This window comes from Eschrichtius robustus, chromosome 11 (assembly GCF_028021215.1).
Source record: "Eschrichtius robustus isolate mEscRob2 chromosome 11, mEscRob2.pri, whole genome shotgun sequence".
In the NCBI taxonomy this organism is placed as follows: Eukaryota; Metazoa; Chordata; class Mammalia; order Artiodactyla; family Eschrichtiidae; genus Eschrichtius; species Eschrichtius robustus.
The window spans coordinates 112,151,322-112,172,884 of record NC_090834.1 but is presented as its reverse complement, the minus strand read 5'-3'; the positions used below and the strand labels follow the sequence as shown (position 1 = coordinate 112,172,884).

The 21,563-nt window shown below is 61.5% G+C and overlaps 1 protein-coding gene across 3 annotated transcripts in view; it reads right to left on the bottom strand.

Annotated features, from left to right (window-relative positions):
- Nucleotides 1-914: 914 nt before the first annotated feature.
- Nucleotides 915-21,563, bottom strand: part of CARS1 (cysteinyl-tRNA synthetase 1) — a 47,648-nt gene continuing 26,999 nt past the window's right edge. For 2 of the 3 annotated variants that reach the window (XM_068554530.1, XM_068554531.1), the window contains 14 exons: nt 19,953-20,074; nt 16,371-16,483; nt 15,824-15,952; nt 15,435-15,564; nt 15,248-15,351; nt 14,769-14,866; nt 14,406-14,595; nt 13,840-13,908; nt 11,583-11,664; nt 5,475-5,555; nt 4,865-4,932; nt 2,303-2,362; nt 1,823-1,906; nt 915-1,228 (listed from right to left, as the gene is read on the bottom strand). In XM_068554530.1, the coding sequence (XP_068410631.1) occupies nt 1,094-1,228; nt 1,823-1,906; nt 2,303-2,362; nt 4,865-4,932; nt 5,475-5,555; nt 11,583-11,664; nt 13,840-13,908; nt 14,406-14,595; nt 14,769-14,866; nt 15,248-15,351; nt 15,435-15,564; nt 15,824-15,952; nt 16,371-16,483; nt 19,953-20,074 (1,465 nt within the window). In that variant the 3' untranslated portion in view covers nt 915-1,093. The remainder of the gene's footprint in view (nt 1,229-1,822; nt 1,907-2,302; nt 2,363-4,864; nt 4,933-5,474; nt 5,556-11,582; nt 11,665-13,839; nt 13,909-14,405; nt 14,596-14,768; nt 14,867-15,247; nt 15,352-15,434; nt 15,565-15,823; nt 15,953-16,370; nt 16,484-19,952; nt 20,075-21,563) is intronic. The other variant, XR_011075356.1, reaches the window with a different exon arrangement.

Below are 21,563 nucleotides of genomic sequence, written 5' to 3'. Positions count from 1 at the left end.
GTTTATTTTTTTTAATGTAAAACATTTACAAGATTCAAAAGCGGAACACGTGCAGGGCCTGTCCCCGTGGGGTCGCAGCCGTCGTGCTCCACGTGTGGCTGGTGGGTGGGGGCCCCCCGGAGCACCCGGTACCGGCCAGCAGGCTGCTCCCCACCTGCCCTGGGGGTGACGCTCCCACGAGCAGGCCGCGGGGGTGAAGGGCGAGCGCGGCCACCACTGGACAGTGCCAACCCCGACCCCAGCCCCCTGCCCCGGCTGGGCCGCTGTGCCCCGCCATCGCCGCGAGCGAGACCCGGATGGCATCTCCCAGCCCGTCCGCCCGGCCCCGAGGGCTCCATGGCGGGTTCTCGCGGATCTGACCTGGCCCCGCGCTTCTGCAGGTGGAGCCGGTCCCGGCTCGCTGCCACCCTGCTCCGTCCAGGCCTGGAGCTCCGGTGGGGATTCTCAGCCCCGGGAGTAAGAATGCGAGAGCAGGGTGGTGAGGACACGCTCTCCTGGCTGGGACCTGGGGACATCGCTGCCCTGCGCTGCTGGCATCCCCCCTCCTCCCATCTCATCGCCAGCCGTGCTGAGCCGGCCCTGCCGCCCGCCCGCCCGCGGAATCGCTGCGGAGACAGGGCGCCGAGCTGACCCAGCAGGACCCGGGCGCCCGGCCGAGCAGCCTTTGTGTGCGGCGCCAGCGGGCTCTGCCAGTTTGAGCCTGTCTTTTTCCTACTCAAATGCCTCCGAATGCGCCTGCACACCAGAGATTAGCCGATAGCCATCTGCACGGGGGCAGGGTCGGGGCGGGGGACAGTCCTCGGCTGAAGCCGCTCAGTGGCCTGACCTCCCGTGTCGTGACCTGCTGACCAAGCAGCCCGGCCGGGCCCCCGCGAGCGCTGACCGTGCAGGGTGACGGCAGACAGAGCCCGGCCTCGCGTTTGGAAGATTTTATTACTGACGTTTCAGAGCCGAAGGTGGCCCAGACCTCGCCAGACAGAATCCTTAACCTAGGCCCCGAGGAGCACTATAAACACGCCCAGAGCGGGGGGCAGAGTGCCCGGGGCGGGGGGAGCTGGTGCCCCGGGTGTGGTGTAGAGCCTCGGCCCCGCCTTCACGGGACGCTTCCGTTCTGAACCAACTGCAGATACTCCTTGTGAAGCTTTTCCTGGGCCTCGAAGAGCTTCTTCAGCTTCTTGGCCTGCCCTTTGCTCAGCTCTTTGCCTGCTGTGTCGTGTGTGGGCAGACCCTGAAAGGCGAGGGCACGGGCGGTCACCGCGGGCATCCAGCCCACTGCCCGGGCCAGTCCGCCTGCCCGGCCTCCACTCCCCGCCACGCTCTGGACCCAGCGCACTGATCCGAGGTGCCCGTCCTAGCCTCTGGGAAGCGACCATCCTGGGATGCCCCCCTGCCTGAGGGGTGAGGGGCACCGTTCCCCACCAGGGTCGACATGGTTCTGATACGAGCAAATAGGTACAAGACCAGTGAGGGAGGCCTGAGGGTCTCGAGGCCAAGCGGCCGTGAGTAGCCACGCTGAAGAGCCCCTCGAGCAATGGGCACATCTGTGCCATGGCCCTTCTGGACTGTCTGTGGGGTGAGTCCCTGCAAATCCATCAACTGGCCCAGGCCACGACGCCCGGTCCCAGAGCCGCTGGGCCGTGGTGAGGGAGGGGTGGCCCCAGGCACTGGGCTACACGTGCTGGACCTGAAACAGCCCCACACAAGCCTGCCTTCCTGCAAACAGCACCCTGGACAGAGAATCTTCCCAGCCAAGTTTGAAAACCCCTCTCATCCCAATTTAATGGTCTAACAATGTTCTGAAAAGAAAGACAGGATTTCTTACGTTTTCATCAAACTTGGAATACTTGTCGCTTTCTGACAAGAACATCTCGCTGGGCGGAACCTTCATCTTGGCCAGCCTTGCCGCCTGGAACACAGACGTGGGGTCACTGCTCCGAGCCCACGAGGGGCCCCACGCCCGCGACCCCGTGTCAGCTCCCACCCCAGCCCCCAGGTTCAGGGAGCGACAGCTGGGCAGAGGGAAGTGAAAGGAAGGAGCCAGGTGTTTTCTGCAGGAACAGGGGGACGGCCGTGCACGCAGCACAGCAGGATCAAGGCCACAGAAGCCGTCCTGGAGCTCGCGGCCACGTCCGTCCCTGCTCAGGGCTCCCGGCCTCCCTGGGGCACTGTGTGAGGTGGTGAGGGGGCACCGCTGGGGACGGAGGCAGAGGGGGCGCCCGGCTGGGTCCCAAGGAGGCACAGGGGGCAGGGCATGGGGTCAAAGTGCGTTTCCGCCAGGAGCCCGCCCCCGAGCAGACGTTACTTCCTGCTCTTGTCTCTTCCTGGCGGCCTCCTCTTTCTTCCTCCTCTTTTCTTCTTCAGCCTGGGGGACAGCAAACACCCCGTGAGCTGGAGCTGCCCAGGCCCCTCTTGGGTGGGAGGGGGACAGGACAAGCCCCCTGCCGTCCCCCCGCCCATCCCCGTGAGCTGGGCTCTGACCCAGCCCTGCTCTGGACGTGGGGCGTGAGTGGACACCATGCGTGAGGTCACCTGCAACACAACCAACATGAAGAAAGGACCAGAGAACTGCCCGGCAGGTGGGGGGCTGCGGTCGGGTGGGGGACCAGGGACAGCAGGGCGAGGGCCAACCCTGAGGGGCCCGGGCACCTGGGGAGGGCGGGAGCGGGGCTGGCTGGAGGAGACGGGTGGGAGCCAGAGCCCACCTCCCACCAGGCACGCAGCGTCCAGGAAGGAGGCAGGGAGGGAGGGATGGAGGGCCTGAGGGCTGGGCTGGGTGCCCGTGAGGAGGGGCCCGAGGCTGCCTCGGGAGGTCTGGGCTCGGGCCACCATGTGGACAGCGTGTGCCCTGGATAGGAGGGAGGAACGGGTCTGGGGAATGAAGGTCACGCGTTCCCTCTTGGATGTCTTGGGTTTTGGGTGCTTCCTGGCCAAGCGGAGCCCTCAGGTAGGCGGCTGGACACAGGAGTCTGGGCCAGAGAGAACTCGGGGGTCACAGGCACACAGGTGGCAGAGGGGCCCTGGGACGGGGTGAGGTCACCTGGGTGGGGGGACGCCAGAGAGGCGGGAAGTGCGGGCAGTGCAGTGGGGGAAGCGGAGGGAGGGTCCCAGAGAGCAGGGGTCAAGGGCGGGGCCGCCCCAGGATGCGCCTTGTCACCGGAGAACCCGAGCAGAGCAGGAGGGGCTGAGGGTGGACGGAGGAAGAGGGACCCGGCACAGAGCTCGGGAAGTGGGAAGACGGGTGCCGAGGGCTTTTGCTCTTCCACTTAGAGACCGGAGGTGCTTATCCCGCTGGGGGAGCTGAAGACAGCCTACGAGGCCGTGGTCCCAGGTGCCTCCACACACGGGGGCTGGGGCGGGATTCCCTTGGCTGGAAACTCGAGCTACTGGAGGGAAGGTGTACGGCAAATCCCTCCCGCGAAGGCCTTGCGGCCAGTGAAGACATGGGCAGAGGTGCCCGATCCGAGTTCACTGCCCTGCCTTTACGCCCCGGGCCGCCTTGGGGGAGAGCGGGAGTGAGCCCCACGTCACCTCCGGGGCAAGGCCGGGGCGGCCCACACGCTGCGGTGTCCAAGGATGGGGAGAACCCGACCCAGGGGACGTGACACCAGCGGGGGTGACCGAACAGGATGGAAAAGGCGGGGAGGGGCCAAAAAACGCCTGGACGAGGGTCAAAGCCCAGCTCCTGGAACCTCGCACCAGCCTGACTCCGGCCAGACCTTCCCCGGCACCCGGGCTCCTTAATTCTCATGCTCGGCCCCTCCTGGCGTCCACGCCAGCGTCCCCGGCGCCCAGCGTAGCCCAGGGCCAGCCTCGCCACTCTTCTCCCTGACCACCCACCCACCCGTCAGTTCTCCTTCTGGACACCTGTCGAGGCCCCTTCCCAGTCTCCCAAACTCCTCTCCCCAGGGTCTCTTCTTAAGGCCCCTCGGGCCCCGCACCCAGTGACCTGCGCCCAGCACTTCTGACAGGTACTGTGTCTGTTCCTGCTTCTCTCTTTCTATGGGACGCCGAGGTCCCCGAGAGCAGGGACTGTCCCGCTTCACGGAGCCCCCAGCTCAGCCCTGCTCACGGAGGTGTAGTAACGCCTGAGGCGTGAGAAGGACGGTGCTGGGGGCGGGGGTGGGTGGAGGTGCGACTGTGACACATTCAACCCCAGGGACAGGGAGACACCACTTCAGGTGACAGCGAGGTATGACCACACCTGTCAGCTTCGCAGTTTACCAGAGGTGACAAGTCTTCCCTTGTACTCCGGGTCCTTCATCAGAAGCTGGATTTTGTTGTTGTTGCTAGAAAACTGCCAAGCAGTTACCTATCTAGTCTTTCCTTCTGACGTTGATAAACACTGGCATTTTTTAATAAGAGTATAAACACTAACTCCTAAAGGTGAAGTATATAAACTCCAGTGATATTTACATTTTCAATAAACACCCAGCTCAGGGACTTCCCTGGTGGCGCAGTGGTTAAGAATCCGCCTGCCAACGCAGGGGACATGGGTTCGAGCCCCGGTCTGGGAAGATCCCACATGCTGCGGAGCAACTAAGCCCATGTGCCACAGCTACTGAAGCCCACGTGCCTAGAGCCCGCGCTCCACAACTACTGAGACTGCGTGCTTACAGCCCGCGAGCCACAACTACTGAAGCCCGCGCATCTAGAGCCCATGCTCCGCAACAAGAGAAGCCACCGCAGTGAGAAGCCCGCGCACCGCAACGAAGAGCAGCCCCCGCTCGCCTCAACTAGAGAAAAGCCCGCGCGCAGCAACGAAGACCAAACGCAGCCAATAAAAAATAATTATTATAATAATAAGAAGAACTTAAAACAAAAAACAAATAAAACACCCAGCTCAGGTCATTGCGGTTTTACTCACCCTTTTCTTCTCTTCTCTCTCTCTCAGTAAGGTATCTCTGTCCACCAACTTGACCACAGTGGGCAGTCCTGAAAGGCCAACAGCCGTTGAGACGAGGCCGAGCCCAGCGCTGCCCACACCACTCCCGCCCCCAGGGCCCCCGAGAGAAGCCGGGGCCTCCTTCCTGCTCGCACAGGTCAAATGTTAATTGTGCCGTGGGGAGGCCTTGCTGCTCAAGAGCGAGCACCCGGGAGTCATAAGACATTCGTCTGAGTGTTTAAAATCCAATAATTTTCCGTGCAGCCTAAACTGCCACCAAGTCGAAACACAAGCTGTGAAACTTGCTGACAATCCACACGACACAGGCTGCCTCCCAAGTGACAGGCCATGAGAAAAGGCGGCCAGCGGCCCCGCAGAAACGGGGGCGCCGGGCAGTCAGGCCACAGGAGAGGAGGTGCTGGCAGTGACGCCCAAGAAGGTACAACTACAGGTCCCCCGGGACCACGCATCACGGGGGGTTCACCGCGTAAAAGACGAAGCGTCCTCGGACCCGTCCCGGAGTTCTTCCTCTCAAAAGCAATCTCCACCCTGCGTCCCTCCCCCGACCCGGTGTCACGTCCAGAGGACCCACCTTCATGGTCTTCAAACCGCACTCCCAGCTCAGGCAGGACGTCGTCCCGCAAGGCATCGCTGAGCTGCAGGACCTCGGGGACTGTGGACAGAGGAAGCAGTTCGGTCCACCGGGCCCGGAAACGCCCAGGCCCCACGGAAAAGCGCCCCCCTGCGCCTCTGGAGGGGCCGGGCTGCTCCACTGGCCACGGACGCAGGAGAAGCCGAGACACGGACGTCGCGGCCACTGGTGAGCCCAGAGCAGCCCCTGGACCCGTGGCCTGTGCACCGGCTCAGGGCCCTGCTCAGAGGCGGGCACTGACCGCAGAGGCGCACGGACTGGGGAAAGCCCTGCGGGCGGCAGGCCCAGGGGCACTAGGATTCTGCTGCACAGAAATGAGCTCCCCGGTCACTCAGGAAGGCGCCTGGGAGCGCCGAGCCCCCGTGGCCCTGGCGAGGCGATCCTGAGAGAGGCGGCCGCGTCCCACCGTCCAGGGCCCCAGCCCAGCAAGGGATCGGAAGGGGCCAAAGGCCTGGGGGAGGGACCCATGCCCCACCTCGGCGACACTCTGCCTTGGGCACTGGCGCTCCTGGCCAGCCTCGCCCCAGCCGAGGGAAGTGGCCACGCGGAGCTGGGCTTGAACGGGCAGCGGCCCGGGGCGCCTGGCCGGCCCACTGGCTTTGAAGCGCCTGTTCCAGGAGAGGCGGCACACACGAAGCAGCCAGAGGGGGCAGAGCTGAGCAGACGGCTGGCGTGGCCTCTGGGCCTGACGGGCCTTCAAGTCTGGACAGTGTTAACCTCTGCACCACCTGGTTAGGGCCGGTGAAGGCCCAGGAGCTCGGGGAACCCTGGGATAGTCCTGTAACGGCCATCACGGACGGCGCCCAGGGTGCCTGATGCCCAGCCGGACCAGGGAGAGGCCAGCCCGTTTGAACTTGGGCTTGAAGAGCCCATATGGGCTCACCCCCAACTAAACACGTTCGTGCAGACATCAGGAGAGGCTCACCCAGACATTCCAGCTCTGAGACCCTGACCTCAGGGTGAAGCAGATTCAGCTTTGGGCTAAGAACTGGGCCAGTGGGAACTCCTGCTGGTGCCGGCAAAGCCGACCCCTCCCGCCCTGCCCTGTCCCTCCCCGCAGCACTGACCACGGCCCACGTGGTCACTCACTCACCTGTCCTGTCTCCACTGTGTCCCCAGAACCCCATGTGCTCCCGCAGCACTGTGCCGGTGCCCCACAAGGCCACTCGCGGGTGAATGAATGAATGGACGATGACCCGCACATCTCAGGGGATGCCCGAGCCCCGGCCACACGTGCAGCCGGCCGCGCGGTCTCCCGCTTCCCAACGCCGGTCAAGGAAAAGCCCCGTTCCAGCCCCGCAGCAGGGCTGGTGGGACGAGGCCCTTTATATTTGGCCCCTCCCCTCATTCTGCCCCTCGGGGCCCCCCGCTCAGACGGGTCCCCCCAGAGCCCTGAGGAGACCCCAGGGCACCGGCCCAGGCGAGTGCCCAACGGACGCTTGCTCACCGTAACTGGAAGGGAAGCAGGCTGGCCCTGCCATCATTGCCACCAACTCCCCTCCACACCCTCAGGCCCAACCCCGCCTCCCCGCCATACCCCCAGGGGAGGGACACCCCTCCCTGGGGTCCCTCAGGTGCCATCCTCTCGGTGGCCTCCACGAGGCTGAGACAGCGACCCTCACCTCCATCTGAGACCTGCTCCGGTCCACGGAGCTCAAACTTCCCCCCAGGCTTTCTTTCCAAACCTTTTTCTTACTTTAGGAGCTGGCTTTCTCCTCCACCCTCTCCCGACTTACATTTCTGAAAAGGGTCTAGTGCCCACAATAAAGAAAGAGCTCCTACAGCTCAATAAGACAAATGACCCAAATAAAAATGAGCAAAGGGGGACTTCCCTGATGGTGCAGTGGTTAAGAATCCGCCTGCCAATGCAGGGGACACGGGTTCGAGCCCTGGTCCGGGAAGATCCCACATGACGCAGAGCAACTAAGCCCGCGCGCCACAGCTACTGAAGCCCGCACACCTAGAGCCCGTGCTCCGCAACAAGAGAAGCCACCACAATGAGAAGCCCGTGCACCACAATGAAGAGTAGACCCCGCTCGACGCAACTACAGAAAGCCTGCGCACAGCAACAAATACCCAAAAAACGCAGCCAAAAATAAATAAATAAAAATAGATTATTTAAAAAATTATTAAAAAAAAAAAAACGAGCAAAGGGCCTGAATAGACAACTCTCCAAAGGAGACGTTCAGACGGCCAAGCAGCTGCTCGTCACTACTCATCAGGGAATGCAAATCAAAGCCACAATGAGACACCCCTGCACACCCACCAGGATGGCTGTGAACAATAATAAACAGAAAATAAAAGGGGCTGACAAGGATGTGGAGAAATTGGAACCCTTGCGCACCGCTGGTGGGAATACATAATGGTTCAGCCTCCATGCAAAACACTTTGGTGGGTCTTGAAAAAGTTAAACACAGAATTACCGTATGATCCCACAATTCCTCTCCTAAGTGTGTACCCAAAACAACTAAAACAACCTGATGCTTACACATGCACGTTCACAGCAGCACTGTTCACCAAAGGTGCAAACAGTCCAAACACCCGTCAACGGCTGAATGGATAAAGGGAAGCGGTATACGTATCTGGTGATTATTCTGCCCTAAAAAAAATGAAGCACCGCCACATGCTACAGTGTGGACAACCTCGAAAACATTTTGCTGAGAAGCCGGAGAAAAGAGGTCACACACTGCGTGACTCCATTTATGTGAAATGCCCAGAACAGGTCAATCCAGAGACAGAACGCAGGTTGGTGGTTGCCAGGGGCTGGGGGAGGGGGCGTGACCTTGGAGGGTGGAAACATGCTGGGACCAGAAGGAGATGGTAGCTGCACAACACAGGGAAGGCACTGAGCGCCACTGAATGGTTCACTTTAAAATGGCCAGGTTTACGTTACGTGAATTTCACTTCAGTAAGTTATTTTTATTTAAAGGGAAAACCCCAGTTGGATATTTTCCAGGAATTCAATAAACCAACTCTTGAACGTATGGAACAAAGGTCTCAGAACAGCTAACGCGACCTTAAAAGAAGAGCACAGACGGGGAGCTTGCCTCCGGGGTGGGGTTGGGGGAGAAGCCCGTACATGGAGACAGAAGACGCTGTCCCCCACACCGCCGACCTGCCATACCAGCAGGAGTGAAGCCAAGGCTTTTGGCGTCTTCCCAATGCTGTGCAAATCCGAGTCTGAAGTTGCGGCTCCTGAGTCTGGGGCTGGGATGGAACCTCGTGCGAGGCCCAGACAGGAGCGGAGGCTGCCCCGTGGAGAAGAGGCACTGGGACAGCAGTGGCGATGGGCGGATCTGGGTGGACCGGCTCCCAGTGGTGGGCGCAGAGACGGGGCGGCCGGCGGCTGGCAGGGCCCCTTCTGGAAGGAAGCAGCTGCACCACCACGACGGAGCCCAGCAAAGGAAAACAGGCTTCCCCGGACGTGGGCCACGGGGGCAACCTTCCCAGGGCACCTGGCAAAGCGTGCTAGCCCCGGGGACCTCACAGCCCTGCAGACGCCAAGGGGCTCTGACTCCAGGCTAGAAGGGAAGGAGCGTGTCTCTGTGCGGCCACCTGCTGGACGCCCCTGCCAGCACCTCCCCGTGCCCTGCAACTGCGGCCCGCACCCTTCCCCTCGTGTACTGTCCACAGAGCCACAAGGCTCAGGGCGGGGCAGCCTGCATCCATCAGGGCTGGTTACTGTGGGGCGGGGCTGTGACACGGGAGTGGAAAACAGATGGGCAGTGAGCAGGGAGACCTTGTCGGGCGCTCTCAGAAGAGAGACAGGCTCGGAGATGCTGTAAAAGGAGACGGGATCCATCCACAGATGAACGGATGAGCAAAATGTGGTCCATCCACACAATGGAATGTTACTCAGCCTTAAAAAGGAAAAGAGGGGCTTCCCTGGAAGGGCCCAGTGGTTAAGAATCCTCCTGCCAATGCAGGGGACACGGGTTCGAGCCCTGGTCTGGGAAGATCCCACATGCTGCAGAGCAACTAAGCCCGCGTGCCACAACTACTGAGCCTGCACTCTAGGGCCCGCGAGCCACAACTACTGAGCCCACGTGCCACAACTACTGAAGTCCGCGCGCCTAGAGCCTGTGCTCCACAACAAGAGAAGCCACTGCAATGAGAAGCCCACGCACCGCAACGAAGAGTAGCCCCCGCTCGCCTCAACTAGAGAAAAGCCCGCGTGCAGCAAAGAAGACCCAGTGCAGCCAAAAATAAAATTAATTCATTAAAAAAAAAAAAAAAAAAGGGAAGGGAATCCTGACCCAAGCTACAACGTGGATGAACCTTGAGGACGTTACACTCAGTGAAATAACCCAGACGTAGAAGGACAAATGCTGTCTGATTCCACTCACATGAGGTCCCTGGAGGAGTCACATCCACAGAGACAGGAAGTAGACGGTGGGGCCTGGGGTGGGGGAGGGGAGGGGAGTGAGTGTTTAATGGGGACAGGTTTTTGGGAAGATGGAAATTTCTAGAGATGGATGGGGGTGATGGTTCACAACAATGTGAATTACTTAAAGCCACTGAACTTTACACTTAGAAATGGTTGAGGTGGTAACTCCTACATTGTGTATATTTAACCACAATAAAAAAACGGTGACAGGAAATGGCTACCATCTCTCCAGTGGCAGAGAGGCTCCTGCCCCCCCGCCGGTCTCCCATTCTGACCGTGTGCCCGTCCCGGCCCTTCTAACTTCTTCCCAACTTCCCAAGCCTCTCCTGGTCACACACCCACATTCCACATCCCTGCTGGCCAGGCCTGAGCTCCCTGGCCGAATGGACTGTGGGCACTAAAGGAGAAACTGCTTCTCTTCTCGGTCAGTAGACCCCTCCTGCTCCGCTGGCCCTGGGACAGGCCCGGGCCAGCTCCCGCCCCATCCCCGGCCCCCTGCCTGCTCCCGCCCCATCCCTGGCCCAGGCCTGTTCCCACCTCCCTTCCCCGGCCCTCTGCCTGCTGCCACCCCGTCCCCGGGCCTGCTCCCACCCCGTCCCCCGGCCCCGGCCAGCTGCCATCCCATCCCCAGGCCCGCTCCCGCCCCGTCCCCCAGCCCTGGCCTGCTCCCACCCCATCCCTGGCCCCGGCCAGCTCCCACCCCGTCCCCCGGCCCTGGCCTGCTCCCACCCCATCCCTGGCCCGGGCCCGCTCCCACCCCGTCCCCTGGCCCTGGCCAGCTGCCACCCCATCCCCGGGCCCGCTCCCGCCCCGGCCCCGGGCCCGCTCACTCCTCCCTGAGGTGCAGCTCCCCTGGAGGCTCCCTGACCGCCTGTCTGGCCTCTGCCCGCTCCACCCTTGGGACGCCCCGCCCGGATGAGCTCCAGGTGTGACTTCTCATCACACAGGGGACTGGGGCACAGCACACCAGGCGACGACGGTGGGGGTCTGCCCCAACCCCCGTGTGACCCCAGGCAAGGCCTCTGCCTTCCAGGGGCTTCGCTGCCCACCTCTGTCGAATCACGAGGATTAAAGAAGCAACGTGAGGACAGCAGCTGGACCAGGCCCGGCACCTTGCAAGGTCAGTTTTAGCCGGGGTGGTCATTTGTGAGTCCAGACCACCAGAGTAAGAAGCAGACTGCCTGCCTGACGCCACTCACTGCCCGCTTAACAACTGCTCAAAACTCGCCCCAAAGACAACACGTTTGATCCCAGCTCATCCCAAGTCCCCAGGGCCGCTGGCGAGGCCCCGAGCAGAACCTAGAACCGTCCCCAGCAGAGGCTGTGCGGTCACCACGGAGCCTCTGCGGGGCAGGGACGAGGACACCTCCAGCCCTCACCCTGCGGACGCCCCAGAGAGCAGAACCGAGTCCCCACAAACAAAAGAGGTGAGGAAACGCTGGCCCCTCACAGCGTCCCCGGGCTCCGCCCAGCTGCCCTGCCCGTAGGCACACTTGGCATCTAGACGTCTGTGTGGCTACTAGGACTTGATTGGGGGGGGTGGTCCCTGGATCTAGTGAGCAGAGGCCAGGGATGCCGCTCACCCCCTACGACACCCAGGACGGCCTGCAGCAGAGGACCGGCCAGGCGTGCCCCGGCCACGGAGCGCGTGACGGCCTCACCTCCGTGCTCACGGGCGACCCTCCGCACTCCTTCCCGGAACTCCGACAACACCTGCAGGTATGGCATGACTGTGGGCTCGAGCTGCGGAGGGAACATTTTGAGTCACTGAGAGACCAGCCGCCCTCGTGTTTATGAAGGACAGAGCCCAGTACACGCGCCGCAGGGCAGGGCTGCCAAGGGACGTGTGGCTGGCGGACACCGCGTTGTGACCCGCGTCCAGGCTGCGCGTGCCCATTCCCGACGGTCGGCTCACGGACACGGGGGCGCCCCGCGTGGCGGCGCAGACAGCACAGTAAGAGGGTCCCCTTCCCCCAGCGGCTTGAGTCCTGTGGGCGGCCCCGCCCAGTGGCTCACAGGAGCCCCCTTGTCTCAGGCAGACGCACGGCTGTTAAAAGCCCGTCCCTAAGGCGACACTGGGCGTTCCCAGGAAGGATGGTTTTCTGAGGCTGAGGCCGTTTTCCTGGGCTGGGGCCTCCCTCCCACTGGGGCCGGCACCACAGAACCCGGCCGTGCTCAGGTCCGACCTGAGGCCACACACATGCCTGTGTACCGTCAACTGTCTGCTGTCCACATGCACCCTCACGTCTGCGCAACACTGACCCACCCGCGGTGACACAGAGGCGGCCACGGGACGCAAAGCCCACTGGAAAAGGAAAACCCAAGAGGGCGAATCCAAACCAGAGAAATAACAATTTTATGGAAAACCTTTTTTGTTATATCTACCATCTAGACCTTGCTAGGCTTTTGAGCGAGGTCTCTGTGCCTCTTAATTAAGTCATTTGGCAGCTCAGTAACCAAAATCCCAATGATTAAATGCAAAGGCTGGTGAGGCCGCCAAGCCCTCAGCACGGCCTAAGCCACTTCAGTCCCAATCTGCGCGTGGGCTGAGGACACGCCTACTGGCGGGGGTGGGGGTGGGGCAGACTTCCAGGGTGTCTACTCTTCACCCCACGCGCCCGCCCGCACACGCACATGGCCGCAGGGGAGCCTTGCTGAGGGGAGCTGGCCAGCGTGCCTGAGGTCGGCCTGGAGGAGGGCCTCAGGCCGGCACCGCCAGTGGCCCAGCTGACTACACTACCCGAGCACATGCTGTGGACCGCTCAGTACTAGGTGGTTCAAGACCTGCTCCTAAAACAATGCAGGTCTGGAAGTTAAGTCCGTGAACTTTCAAAGGCGTGACCTCGGGCCTGTCCTTCGGCCCGGCTGGCACCCACCACGCTTCTCGGGGCCGCTTATTCCGGGCAGCTGACCTCAAAGGGCGTGCTGAGGCGGCTCGGGAGCCAGAAACACCAGGCATCCAATGTTGGACGCATTTTTTTAAAGCTCAATGGCAGACTTTCTTTAACCGAGGTGTTTCTAGCGTGTGTGTGTTTTTCCTTAAAGAAAATAAACGTCTAGTATTGCTTACACGAGAAAACAAAGCAACCACGTGGGTTTCCTTCCTAAAAAGCACCAAGCACCACAGCAACAGCCACTTCCAAGGCTGACAAGGGGCCCGGGGACAGGGCCTGGCGTTCTGTTTTCTGGGGTGGAAGTCGGCTCCTGGGGAAACACCCCTAAACTCCGTCCGCAGGAGAGGGCGCCTCACGCCGTCCCTCACTGGGTAACAGGACTTTTGAAAGGTTTTGCCTTTTTACTTTGGACTTGACCCGTTATGTGTAAGCATTTACACGTGCCTTCTAACCAAATACTTAAAGAGTGTTCCCGACCAGGGGAGGAGGGCGGGCGCGTCTCAGATGAACCTGAGTGTGTGCTTGTCATACGTGATGGTCCTCCTGCAGCAGAAACCACGTGTCTGCCCGGATGCCAAGTACGAAGGAGACACTGACAACCACCGGCGAGTTTTCTCACTTGCACAGACTCCCTGGACAGACGGTTCCACGTGTTGTCTGCCTACAGGTGCACGCGTGCCGGGAAACACGGGCGCGGGACTCCTGACGCCCTGCGGCCATAGTGATGCCCATGGCCGCGGTGATGCCCCGTGGCCATGGCTCAGCTGCCTGGGGGCTGAGGACCGTCCCGTGCAGCCTGGTCTTCCTGGGACCGAGCTCACAAAGACAACACAGCTGGCGGTGAAGACAGGGGCGGACTGTGCCCAACTCCCCAGCCAGGCTGAGACTCGGCCAGGTGGGGCTCAGGCTGGAGGGCCCAGGGCAGGCAGGACCTAGTGCTGGTCTCAGACGCCCCAGGAGGGAACACCAAATTGGCGGGGCGGCCAGCAGGGAGCTTCTCTGGGCCCAGGTGTGATTTACTCACATTGAGGCTGGTTCCAGGTCCTCCGACGGGGAAACCCAGGGAGCTTTCCTCCTCTATGACCCCGAAGATCTAGAGAAGAAACAAGCATGCAGGACAAGAGGTCCTCAGAGATGGCAGGCAGGGACCGGTCCTCAGAACACGCCGCTGCGCCCGGGAGGGGTGGGCGGAAGTGCAGACGGCCTTGCCGGGTGGGGAGAGACAGAAACCTAGGCCTGGGTGCCCCCGCACCTGCCCCAGGATGAGGCCTGGCTCCCGCTGCCCCTCCGGCCCCTTCCCAGCCTGAGCCGCTGGACCACGGAGCGCCCTTGCAGAGGACCCGGGACTTGTCAGCACGAGGCGGGCGTGGTGAACAACATGTTAGGGCCACTTGTGGGAAAAAGCCCTTGTGCTTTTCAAACCTCCAGACGGGAGGGGAAAAGCTGAGGCAAAGAGGCGAAATTGCTCGGAGCGAGGGCAGGGGCGGGGGCTTGCTGTCTCGGGCACAGGCGCGGCAGGGCCTGAGGACAGCGCGGCATGGCTCCCAGGACCCGCGGGCCCGCCCTGGCACCGTCGCGGGGGGGGCTCACCTGCAGCATGTGCGTGAGGTACTGGGCGATGCTCTCCAGCAGGGCGCAGTTGGGCCTCCTCCTCGCGGCCTTCCGCGCTGCCATGTAGAGGTTGCACTGGCCGACCAGAGCCCGCATCTCCTCCAGCACGGTGCGCGTGTCGACGTTGTCACAGAGCGCCTCGTGAACCGCGGCCTTCTTGTCATAAAAGCTGAACGGGAAGCGGAAGAGAAAGGCGGGGGGCGTCAGGCGGACGACCTTCCCGGAGCGGCCCGTTCTGAGCGTGGCTCTGCACGAACGGGAGGGACGGCGCCACCGGCCTCCCTGCTGGCGGGCGTGCTGCGGGGACCGGCCGTGGGCCCCAGAGAGAAGGCGCCGCCTCACCTCTCGTTCAGCTCCATTTCCTTGTCTTCCCACTTCTCAAACTGACCGGCTACCTCGACGGGGGCTCGGAGGAGGTCCTTCACGTTTAAGAAAAACTCCTAAAATATGAACATTCCGTTTAAGAGCATTCAGACCTTTCCATCCCAGAGAAACCTGGGAAAGAGCTGTTCTACCGACGTGCCTCCGCTGCAGGTGCGACCTGAATGTCACACAGGTGTAGGAAGGGAAGGGAAAGGTTTTCCTGCGAGACAAGCGGGTCCGGTCTCAGCCTTCGGGGCCCCTGAGGTGCAGCCGGCGGGTGGGGCTGAACGAAAGGCGCCACACGTGACATGAGGTGCCTCGGGAAGGTGGCGCAGAGCCGGCCTCCCCCCGGAGCTTAGTGGCCTTGGCCGCGCCCCGTTCTCCCTGGGGGGACGCGGGCAGCGGGCACCCCCTCCCCCGGTGCTGGGCCAGAGCTGCCGCGGGGAGGCGGGACCCACGTTCAGGAGCTTCTCGCACTGCAGCGCCGACTCCATGGTGTTGGCCGAGTAGTCCAGCGCGTCCTTCCACGAGTGCATGAGGAAGGCCAGGCGCAGCTGCCGGGCTGGGGAGAGAGGCGGGGCTCCTTAGCCTCCCGTGCAGCTCCGCCCCACGCTCCGACGATGGAAGCGGCCGGGGCCCCTGTACCTGAGTGCTTCTTCAGCGCGTCTTTAATGGTGATGAAGTTCTTCAGCGACTTGGACATCTTGCAGCCGGCGATGGTCAGGTGGCCCGTGTGCAGGAAGTACCTGACCCAGCAGTCGTTTTCAAAGTAGGCCTGAGCGGACAGGGCGGGAGCGGGGGTCAGGGCGCCGCTGCGGGCCAGACAGAGGGTGCCGGCCGCTTTCTGGGCGCCTGACGTGCAGAAGGAGTGCCGCCCGGCGCGAATCCAGGCCTGTGCTGCCGAGGGCCAGGCTGCTCACACGCGAGCCAGACTAAATTAACGCGGTTCGGAGCCCCTGACGTGGAGGCCAGGCTCTGCTGGGGAGCACCTCGCCGCCCCCCGGCGTGCCCAGGACGGCGACCTCGGCCCCTACCTCCGACTGCGCCAGCTCGTTGTCGTGGTGGGGGAAGCGGAGGTCGAAGCCCCCTCCGTGAAGGTCCACTGAGGCTCCGAGGAGGGTGCCCGCCATGGCCGAGCACTCGATGTGCCACCCTGGACGCCCCTAGGGACCCAAACGCGGTGAGCACCCTGACCGCCCCCTGCGACGGGCCGGGACTCGCTCCCCTGTCCACAACCCTCAGAACCCCTGAGCTCTACGGGAACAAGGGTCAAGTCCCGCACACAGGCAGACGAATGGGGCCCCAGGCTGTAAAGTTCACAACAAGCTTCGCGAAGGCCGAGGAATCCCCCGCTCCCGACACCCCTTCCCGCGGCTCTGGGCCACCAGGACTGTTGTCACAGGGGATGTCGGAGGGCGGATCTGTCCCCTAGTACCCCGGGTCAGAGACCGTCGGGACGGAGGGGCCTCCGAGGCGGTCCAGTGCCCCCACCCCAGCCATGGAGGGGAAGACGCAAGTCCCAGGAAGGGAGGGAGGGGAGGTGACGGCCCCAGGCCCGGGCGCCCCATCCCGGGTGCTCACCTTTCCCCAGGGGCACAGCCAGGATGGCTCCCCGGGCTTGGAGGCCTTCCAGAGGGCGAAGTCGCTGGGGGACCGCTTCTCACTCAGGCGCTCGGCCGAGACGCTCAGGTCGCCTGCGGACACGGTGGGGGCGGGTACTCGGTGGATGGAATTGTCTCGGTCCAGGGACGATTCAGGTGCTTGTTTGTTAACCTGGTCAAGCACTCCTTCAAGTTGACTGTGACCAGATTTTGGAGTTGCCCAGGGTCTAGTTACGAAGCCCTAACCGCAAGCTCAGAAGCCACGGCCTCACGAGCCGGCGTCCAAGGGCGACGACCCCCGGGGCTGGACCCGCACCCCCCGCCTCCGCTGCCGCCCCACCTCGGCCCCTCGTCTAGGACAACGACGGCGCCTGGCCCAGAGCGTGAGGTGCTGTTCTCACGGGCCTGCCTCGGGGACCCCGGGCTCGCGCAGGCGGGATCTGGTACTAACACCCAGCGGGCCTCGGGGCTGTGGTTCTGCGGGGCATGAGGGCGACCAGGCTGCTGTGTGTGGCCTCCCCAGCCTGGAGGTGGCAAATCAGGACACCCGTTGGTCCTCCCGTGTCCATACAGGGCAGTCGCGGGAAGGAGGCTATGGACCAGTCTGAACCCAAGAGCGAAAGGGAGCACTGCTCCCTGGGCCAAGTTCAGTTTCCTGGGAAGATCCTCCCCTTCTCCCTCCCCACCCCCCCCACCCCCTGTGAACGCAGACGAAGCCAGACAGAAAGGGAATCCACGGCCCCACGGGAGACCTCCCCAGACCACGTGCTGGGGCCATGGACACATCAGCCGCCTGAAAATGAACACCCGCTGGTCAGCCCAGCCTGCAGGCAGAGCACCCCCGAGGGGGGAGGCAGGGGGCGCTGCTTGCTGGGTGATGGGGCCTCTGCCCGGCACTCAGGCCCTAAAGGGCCTCACCAGGGTGCCTGCTGGAAAACTCCACAACAGGAATGACTCTCATTCTTCTGTCCAGGCTGCAAAGGCAGGACAACTGGAAAAAGGCCACTTTGGGAGGGACACAGTGCAGACAGAGGCACTGCTGAACACAAAGACTGTGACGGTGAAACAGGCACTAAACGCAGAATACTTGGAAAACACGACAAAGAACCAGGAAAAGGTGCCACAGTTGGAAACGCAGGGATAACTACTATTAACATGTTGGTGTCTTGATTTGTGGGTCTCTGGGTTTTTTAATCCATGTAAGAAGAACATAGACACATCCAACAAACAGGACAAGCGCCACCCTGGTCTTGTATCTATTTTCTCACCGTGCGCATTTTAACCATGGCGTCGGCGAGGGCAGTTATTCAAAAACGTAATCTGACCTGGCGCCGGGACCTTCTCTTTTACCCACCCTTTACTGGACAGATAACGTACCTTGAGGTTTTAAACTTTTCTTTATAATGAACATAGTTACTCACAAATGTATCTAACTTTAAAAATTAACTTTGAAAAATTCTGTAACAGAGGATCTGCTCTGTCTCACACACCCCCCACTCTGCGTTTGACACAAATGTCACTACCTGGTAACACTTGCTATTTGCTCCTGATTTTTTAGGGAAGAGAGATAAACCACACGATCCCTCTGCTTCCCCTCTTGGTGTCATTTCTGGCCCCCTGACATGGCTCTCCCCCCGTGCGCCCCATGATCTGAGTGGTCTGCCTCCGATGCCTGGCCCTGCTCTGCGGCCGTGAGTCTGAAACGCCGTTGGGTCGGATGGTCACGCTGTTAAACTAACTCGGTTTGTCTTTCCTCCATGTCTGTGTCGTCCTGTTTTAGGTTCTGATATCTCTTTAGAACAGAGCCCTTGAGGTGAAGATACTTGATCAAAACGTATGAACATCATACAGTCATACATGACGGCATTGTAACCTGTACAGTGAAGCTGCCTTTGTGTCCTGACAAAGACTCCTGAACCTGTCTAAGGCCTGAAGTCTGGGGAGACTCTGTCAGCAACCCAGGACTTCAGTTCAGTCCTGGACGGTGTCTCCTCCAACTGCAGCCTGGCAATTCACAGGTCTGCCTGGCCGCTGACCGTGCAAGGGCACACAGACAGAAGTTTACCACCCACTAGACCCTCTACTTGTTTAATATCTTCTACAACGTCTAATACATCACATCTTTACAGCTACCTGTCCATTTATCTTCACATTTTGAAAATCTGGACATAAGGCTGGTATATACTTATGCTCTAAGTATACCTAATGGTGAAATTTAAATAAGGACAGCGACTTCGCTGGTGGCGCAGTGGTTAAGAATCCGCCTGCCAATGCAGGGGACACGGGTTTGAGCCCTGGTCCGGGAAGATCCCACATGCCGCGGAGCAACTAAGCCCATGCGCCACAACTACTGAGCCTGCACTCTCGAGCCCGCGAGCCACAACTGCTGAGCCCACGTGCCACAACTACTGAAGCCCACGTGCCTAGACCCCGTGCTCCGCAACAAGAGAAGCCACCACACCGCAACAAGAAACAGTCCCCGCTCGCTGCAACTAGAGAAAGCCCACGTGCAGCAACAAAGACCCAAAACAGTCAAAGAAAAAAAAAAAGAACATCCTTCATCTTAAAAAATAAATAAATAAATAGATAAATGTAAGGACGATAAAATGTGAAAACTGTACCCGTGGTTAAAAAAAAAAAAAAAGATGAACATTTTTTATGGCCAAAGTGCCTCCCAGAAACGCTGGTGGATAAACAGCGTGTGTCCGGCAGTGTGAGAGCAGCCCCTGCACTGCTCCCCCCGATTCCCTGAGGGGGTGAAAGTAAACACTTATGAAACACAAGGAGAATCCCGCCTGGTCCAGAAAAGGCACTGTGTCTCTGTTTAAAATGTCTGGATCAAGATGGGCCTGGGGCTGTCGTTATACACGGTCACACTGGCTGCACTGAGAACACAACCGCTCTGAGCTGCTGCCCGAGCTTCTCACGGCAGGACAGCCCTGCCCACACCCACAGTCTGGACTTCTAGATAAGGACCGGGCTTCAGACTCTGGCCACAAGTTCCCGCCTTCCTTTTCCCACAGCCGCCTTACAAGCAACAGCTGCTCGCTCCTGCCCTGGGATGGGGGACTGCCCTTCCCCGCCCAGTGCCCACCTCCGGCCCTACTCCTGGGATCGGTAAGTAAACAATCGTGTGTCTACTCCCTTTCTGGGTGTGCCGCACGCCTTCGACCAAAGCACCCTGGGGTTTTCCCTCCGCAGCCTCCCCGCTGCCCCGCGTGGGTCCGCGTGCCCTCGTTCAGCACCGTCTGACTCCTCTCCACACACCCGCCTGGGTGTCCAGCACAGCCCACCCGACCCTTGGGTGCTCCCCGTGCCGAGAGATCAGCGAAGTCCAACCCCATGGCCGAGGCCTCGAGGTCTGTACGCTTCTCAGGATGGCACTGCAGCCACTCACTCTTCTGTTTCTTACGTAATAATACATTTGAGGGGCTTAGTGTACAGAGCTCCTAGAATCCCTTTAGGTGAGAACCCACGGTCCCTGTGAAGCGAGGTGACCCCGACCGTGCGGGGTGGGGCCGCGGCTCCACTCGGCTCTGACCTCGAGCCGCCGGTCGTTTACCTTCCCCCTCCTGCAGGGCTTTCTGATCCCCGACGGCCGCGGGCACCAGCTTCCCGTAGCAGTGGCCCTCACTGTTGGCAAACTTCACCGTGTCGAAGTAGACGGACCCGTTTGAAACGTAGCTGGAAAACAAAGCCATCGGGGGAGGCGTGACGAGGTGCGCGCGGGCCGGCCCGGACACCCGCAGGCCGTTGGGGCATCTGCTCCAGCCGTGAGCCTCCCCTGGTTCGGCCACGCTGCAGGGCGGCCAGGAGGCTGTTCAAACAGAGCTGCCGTGTGGGCTGAGGGGCCGGGACAGGGACCCCACACTCCCCAACAGCCTGTCCCCCGGCCCCGCCCCTCACCTGGGTGTCACCACCCCGAGGGTCGCCCTTGCCTCTGTCTACACGCCACCACCTGCCCGGCCCGCCAGGCTCTGCCTCCTGGGAGCACGGCGATTACTGCAGGCCGGGATGCCCTGTCTCCTCTCGCCATGGCCCTGCCCATGTCACTCAGCTTGGCAGTCTGGAGTTGCCCCACGGTGACCGTGTGACGTGGGGGGAGGGGGTGCAAGGAGCTGCTGTCCCTTCGCGAGAACCCACGGCCCGGTCCCTGTGCCGGGCACTTCCTGCTGCTCCAAGGCCCCCGCCCGCCTCACCTCGCGGGAGGCGGGTGGCAGCTCTCCTGGGCGGGGGCCTGGCATCAGCACACAGACGCCTGGCCCCCGTCCACACGTCCACTTGCTGCCTGTTTCTGAAAACGCTGACTCAGAGACCTGAAAAGCATTCCACGCAGGCAGATGGCGAGGACGGTAACCTGGGGCCAAATCCCGGCCCGGCAAGGATAAAGCCCCCCCGCCTTGGGACCCGACACGAGGAAGACTCTGAGTGCCCACACCATGCGGCCTGCGTCTCCAAAGACCTGGCGGTGCCCACGCACAACAGCATGCTGCTTTGGGTCCCTGGTGACGCGTGGCCTTAACTGGGAGCTTCCCAGTGGGCCAGGGGCCAGGTGGTCCCTACAGCACCTCTCACTGTGGTCCCCAGGGCAGGCCACGGGCCCGGGCAGAGGTGCTGGCCAGCCCCTTGGGCGGGGTTGGCCCCAGGTCCTGGACTAGGCCCCAAGCTGTGTGACCAAACCTGCCGGGGGCTTCGGGGACAGGCTGGGTGTAGCCAGCACCACCCTCTTGCTTCCCCTTCCTGCCTGGAACAAAGACATGGCGCTAAAGAGTTGTTTGAACGGCTGCCACTACCAAGGAAAACCCAGAGGGTTCTCTTACAAAGCAACTGGGAAGCTGAGAACCAAGTGGCACAGAGGAAAGCGGCGGCCGATAAGGCGAGGTGACGGCTCAACCGTGTCCTCCAAACCCACGTGCTGGAGTCCCGACCCCCAGCACCTCGGAGTCTGACTGTATTTGCAAAGAGGGTCTTTACAGAGGGAATCAAGTTAAAATGAGGCCATTAGGGTGGGGTCCTAATCCAGGACAACCGGTGTCCTTATAAGAAGAGATCGGGACACGAAGGGAGGGACGAGCGGCACGTGTGCACGCACACAGGGATCCCCGGAGCCGCGCGCTGCGTGGTGCTTTGTGACGGGAGCCCCAGGGCACCACCACCCTGAGCGGCAAAACCG